This window comes from Pteronotus mesoamericanus, unplaced genomic scaffold, assembly GCF_021234165.1.
Source record: "Pteronotus mesoamericanus isolate MK-2021 breed Mesoamerican mustached bat unplaced genomic scaffold, CSHL_Meso_final contig_59, whole genome shotgun sequence".
Classification (NCBI taxonomy): domain Eukaryota; kingdom Metazoa; phylum Chordata; class Mammalia; order Chiroptera; family Mormoopidae; genus Pteronotus; species Pteronotus mesoamericanus.
This window is the reverse complement of record NW_026555206.1, coordinates 6,916,176-6,921,707: the sequence shown is the minus strand read 5'-3', so window position 1 is coordinate 6,921,707 and position 5,532 is coordinate 6,916,176. Positions and strand designations below refer to the sequence as shown.

At 48.6% G+C, this 5,532-nt stretch overlaps 1 protein-coding gene across 1 annotated transcript; it reads right to left on the bottom strand.

The window, feature by feature from the left end:
- Positions 1-431: 431 nt before the first annotated feature.
- On the bottom strand, positions 432-2,937 carry FAM25A (family with sequence similarity 25 member A). Its single transcript, XM_054580497.1, has 3 exons — positions 2,865-2,937; positions 1,502-1,564; positions 432-565 (listed from the first exon to the last, which is right to left on the bottom strand). Exons 1-3 carry the CDS (start codon positions 2,935-2,937, stop codon positions 432-434), a joined length of 270 nt encoding a protein of 89 aa, XP_054436472.1.
- Positions 2,938-5,532: the final 2,595 nt, after the last annotated feature.

Sequence of the window (5,532 nt, the reverse complement as noted above, 5' to 3'; positions counted from 1 at the left end):
CAGTGCACTCAGTTCCTCCTTGGCCTAATTTTGTGACTGACCAGGAAAAACTCTTCTCTGAAGCCTCCTTCAGAACATGAAACATGTCCAGCTGTCTGTATAACCTGAATTATGGTCCTCCCTTGGGGTGACCTGAAGCACTGAGGTGTCTGAAAGCTATATATAGTTTCTGGGAAAATAGTCTTTCAAGAAATGTAGCACATACACTAACAATTCTTAAAGAGGTTCTTGCTGAGATGAGAAATCATAATGTGAAAGCACATCTAATTAATCAGAAGAACTATCTGACCCCCAGGAGGTGTCAACATGTGACAACAGGTGACAGGACATATACAGTGCTTCCATCCAAATAGGAATAAATCCAGGGCTCAGTGTATGCATTTCACAGCTTTTTATTGAGATTCAGAAAGAGTCTGCTGGTGGCAGATGTGTCACTGTCCCAGTTTACCCAGGCCTTCTGCTGCGTGAGTAACAGCATTTGTGACTGTGTTGGTCACCGTCTCAGTGACTTCCTTTACAACTTTGTCTCCTCTCTCCTGGGCCTTCTTGAAGGCTTCAGCAATGGCTGTCAATGAGGAAGAGGAATAACGTCTGGATGAGCAAAGTAAACATTTCAAACCACTTGCTGGGCCAGTGTCACCTGGATTGCCCTGGGGGTGTGGCAGTCTTCCTGGTTCATGCCCAAGAGGACCCCTAACAGGATAGAGGGCAGAAGAGCTCTGGAGGAATGTGTTCAAATTTTGTTTTATTTCTCCAACTTGCATTTATTTCTTTATGAGTGAGGCTGAGTATCTGTTCATGGCTATATTGCCTATTCATACTGCGTTTTTCTGTGAACTGATTATCTCTTTTGATCATTTTTATATTGGCTTATCATTTCTACTACACACTTTTCTTCAGTTTGTGGTTTTTCTTTTGGCTTAGCTTGTAATTTTTTTGCTATGAAAAATTTGAAGTATTATATTGTCAAATTTACCTAATATTTCCTTTATGGTTGTTGGTTTTTCTGTCATAGTTTTTTAAAAAAGGCCCTGCCATCTCTGCAATTATGCTAAAATCTCCTATGCTATCTTCTAACAATTTAATAATTTCATGTATTTTTATTTAAGTCCTTGATTCATATGGAACCTATTTTGTTGTAAGAATAAGTTATACATATATTGTACTTTTTACATAGTTATACTCACAACACACACATATAAACATTTCCATAAATATGTATGTATATAAATATATACTTTTATGTCTTAAATGATTTGTCCCAGTGTGCTGCCATGTAGCAAACTGTGTGACATAGTCTTCTCAACATTCCACAGAGGGGACTATCTAATTGGATCCTGCTTTTAGTATAGTTTGGTGTGTCACCTCAGGTAGCGTAGATAATTGCATACCACCTGAAAGGGTGCAACATCTGGGTCAGGGTTTGACCTGGTTATTCAAACAACAGGTTGCTCTCAGTACCTAGCTTTCCTCCTTCCCTTCTTCCCTTTCCCCACCATACCTTTCTCGCCAGCCTCCTTGGCATGCTCCACCACCTCCTTCACCACTCCCTCCACGGCATGAACTGAAAAGATGAGACAAACCCAGATTGAGAGCACAATGAAAGCCAGCTTCTCCTCCTGTCAAGGCCCAGACAGCTCTGGATATCCTGAATGCAGCTCTGGGATATTCCCCAAGCCCAGATAACCTGGCTCAAGAAAAGGGGGCAAGGGGTGAGGGCTGCTGGCTGCTGGGAGAAAGGCTGAGTGAGGCAGACAAGGACAAAAGGCCTTCCATGCCTCTCGGTCTGATGCAGGCTATAGTGCCAACAAGGAGGCCCTCCTGCCAGCTAGAAACCTGGTGCCAATGCTGAGCCTGTCTCTCAGGTTACCACACCTCTAGGTGTGTGCTGGTGTCCTGCCTCCAGTCAGATGGAGGCTGCAGCTTGATTCCATATTTGGAAGCCTCTGCCAGCAAAACTAGTTCTCCAAAGCCATTCCTCCAATAGGAGCGACTCTCTGCCATCTTGGAGTTGTTTAAAGTTTAGGTGGTATCCTACTAGAATTGGAAGATTAGGAGTCAGAAGAACTGGTTCTGATTCTAAATCCCCCTTCACTGCTTAGTTCCCTCATTTGTGAATGGGAATAATACAGAACACAGAGGCCTAGCGAAGGAGGACAGGGGGCAGTCAATACCTGCTACAGAGTTAACCAGTGAAATATAGACATATTTGCAGCCATTTAGATTGAGAAGAGCAAACTTAAACATCAGACAGGTGGGACCTGGATTAGCCTCCCCGAATATAGCTGCAGATACCTGCATACAAAAAAAGGGTTTCTGGGGGCTTTGAAAACACAGAAAATATCTTTTACATAAACCCCAAAGGCTGACTTTCAACAGAATCAGGCTTGGTGGTTTCTTAATAAAGAAATCTTTTGAGCTTTAAAATTATGGTAAAAATAACAATGCACCTTCCTTTTTCTGTACAGGATATTCAAAATAAGCTGTTTGGTTATGGCAGGGCTCCCAGGTCTCCAGAGGGAGTCAAGCCACCAGCTGCTATCCAGCACCCGGGCTCCCCTCTACCCTGCACCCCATGCCCCAGGGCCTCCTCTGAGAAAGCCTCCCTCCTGCCCTGAGCCACACGGAAGGAGGGTTGCTTGGGCCAATCGACCCCTCCTGACTCCACCTCAAGCTGCCTTCCTCAGCTTCTGCACCTGCCCCTCTTCGCTATCCTTGTGGGACTGATTGCCTAGAGCTCCTCATGGGGCCAAGGCCTGCCCCAAACATTCAGAAATCAGTTTCCAATAGACCTAGTCAAGTCGGCTCCCAATCCCCCAGCCTGAGGAGAATGGCCCAGGTGGAAAGGAGCCTCAGGTCCTTACCAGCTTCCTCAGTGGCCTTCTCAGTCCGATGGGCCAGGCCATCAACAGCAAGTCTCCCAAAACCTCCCAGCATTGTGCAGGAATAGGTGACGACTAAGCAGGATGCTGGGGCCTGGACAAGTGTGCTTTTATAGATGCCTCTGATGACTGGCTGGGCTCTGGGGCACCAGCCCTCCCCCAGGAAGACTAGGAGGTCAGCCAGTGAGTCAGCGCAGGCGTTGACAGGAAGAAAAGCCTGGGTAGGGCCACCCTAGCACTCCGGCTGTGGTACTGGCATTATGAGACCCCGTACCCTATATTCTGGAACCCTGTGAGGGCCAGGGACAAAGAGCAGAACCAAAGCTAGACAAAAATGTCAGTTCTGGGGAACGCAGCTCCCCCAATTCACAAGGCCCTAGTGCACCACAGAATAAGAGACAGTTGTGGACAGCAGCCCTGCCAGGCCCCTGGGCTTTGAGTTCTCCACAGCCTGGGCACAGGTGTGTAGCCAGACAAGGCCTAGGACTTCCAGCCTGCTGCTCAAGGTCCCCATGGTGGCTCTTTCAGGGGTTTGGGGGTTCTGTGGGCCTGTGGACCTGGGCGACCCGTCAAGCCAAGGGCACAAGTGGAATGGAGGCCATTACCTTCCCCTTCCCAAGAACCTCATCTCTTCAGAGTAGCTATGCAGCCTCCATTGGACAGGTAGAAGGCTCAAGGCGGTGCCTTGTCCAAGGCAGAGGAGGACACATCCTAGTCATTCCTGGCTTACAGTTGGCTGGTTCTCATACAGGGGAGAAATTGAATGGCCCAGCACTAGGGCAGCCAGCACGTGAGGGAACCCGGCCCTTTCTGCATCTTGGGGCCTAGTCTCTTGGGAAGACCCCGTGAAGTCAGCCATGCCCCCCTACCCAGAATGTTCTAGGAATAAATGGAGGCATCCACGACCACCTGGAGAGGTACTTCTGGCCTTAGAATTCTTGCTAGAAAGCTGTGCTACCAGCCCCTGAGGAATCACATGCATATGCAGCCAGGCTGCCTCCCTAGTTACTCAGGATGAAAGAAGATGCCTTGAGCTCATGCCACATGCTACTTCTCTTAGTCAGCAGCCCAACCTGAGCCTCAGTTTCCTCATCTGTAAGGTGGGGATAGCCACACCTTCCTAGCCATGTCACTGATAGTCATTGGGATCATGCATTCGAATTTTTGATAAACTTCTTTTCCCTCTGCCTCCTCAATGATGTGCTAGAGAGGGATGTGCCAGAGAGTTCTGACCAACCAGTAGGTGGGCCAAAGGGTGGCAAAGGTATGAGGCTGCCTTGAAGCCAGGAGACTGACAGATATGTCCTCACTGGACAGGAGTTGTAGAGGGAAGGTTCTCCGAGTCCCTAATCATGCAGTTCAGGCCTGAGGCAGGATTCTGAGGCTGCCTGTCCCATGTAAGCTCTCTCATCCTTAGAGCTGCCTAGGATGGTGTGGCAGGGCCTAGTTAGTGTTTACCTGACCCCAGGCCTTCACAAACTGGGTCCTACAGGGCTGAGGCTCTCCTGCATTCTTGAGTAGTATTGAGAGGCTCTCCGAGACGATGACCAGCACCCCCAGCTAGGCTGTGGGTAATGTGGGCAGCAGTAATTCTGGGTCCCAGGGCCACAGCACCACAGGTGCCATTTCCATTTGGCTGGAGTGGTTAGGTCTTACAATCTGGAGAGGTCTTCTTAATGAAAAGAACATAATACTGCTACTCTCACAAGTTTTACAAATATGCAGGGTGGAGCAAAAGTCAGTAGGTTTACAGTTATTTGTATGGAAAATAATACAATTAATACATAATAATACAAAAATAAACTTTGTGTTTCAAGTACTCATAACTGTAAACCTAGTTTTACCAGACCCTGAGGACTCAGAGAGACCGTGAAAGTGAGGGCCCTGGACTTTAAGCAGGTCTGGATGGCTCTGTTCTCTTCTCGTTATAGCCAAGTACCAGAATATTCTTCTGCTCAGGGCATCATGGCAATGCTACCAATGGTGAGGGTACTTCTGGGACATGGCTAACGGAAATTGGGCTGAAACACCCATAGGGATGTTCCCTGTACCCATCAAAGCCCCTTTTCTTTCCTCTAAGGTCGTTTGTGTCCCCCACAAGGTCCTCTTTGTGCTCATTCCCCTGAATGGGTGATGGTGTCACCCACCAGTCTTGAGATGACTTCCAGATTCCACAGACACCTTCTCACTAGGCCGCACCTTGAGGTACACTTCACAGACCCCCTTTCCTCATGAGCTCACCAGCTCCTTGACAGGCCCTTGTCAAGACTTGGCCACTCAGCAGACGCTGGCCCCAGTGCCAGCCCAGAGCCCGCTCCATTACAACCTACAGGCTACTGTTGTCCTCACCACATCATTCCCCTCCCCATGAGACCCTGCTCCTCTTTAATGCACTGCCCTGGTGTAAGCACCCTGACTCCAGTTACAGCACAGCATGGCCCCAGATCTCCTGGCAAGGCTGGGCACAAACACAAATCCCAAATGCCCAAGAGGGATAAAGCAAGACAACTTGTGAGGCCAGCTGCCCAAGACCAGACTCAAGTCCTAGATTTTTGTGCTCTAGCCCAGGTCTAAGCCCACCTGGCCTTCCAGCTATAGTGGCTACCAACCTGTCCTCTCAGGCCAGCCTATGGCTCCCTGAGGGTGAACT

What these genes read in the sequence shown, in the direction of transcription:
- FAM25A (XM_054580497.1), bottom strand. Translation starts at nt 2,937, where the DNA reads ATGCTGGGAGGTTTTGGGAGACTTGCTGTTGATGGCCTGGCCCATCGG. An exon ending in GAAGGCCACTGAGGAAGCTG is followed by an intron (nt 1,565 to 2,864) that starts GTAAGGACCTGA and finishes TCATCTTTTCAG; the next exon opens with TTCATGCCGTGGAGGGAGTG. An exon ending in CAAGGAGGCTGGCGAGAAAG is followed by an intron (nt 566 to 1,501) that starts GTATGGTGGGGA and finishes CCTCATTGACAG; the next exon opens with CCATTGCTGAAGCCTTCAAG.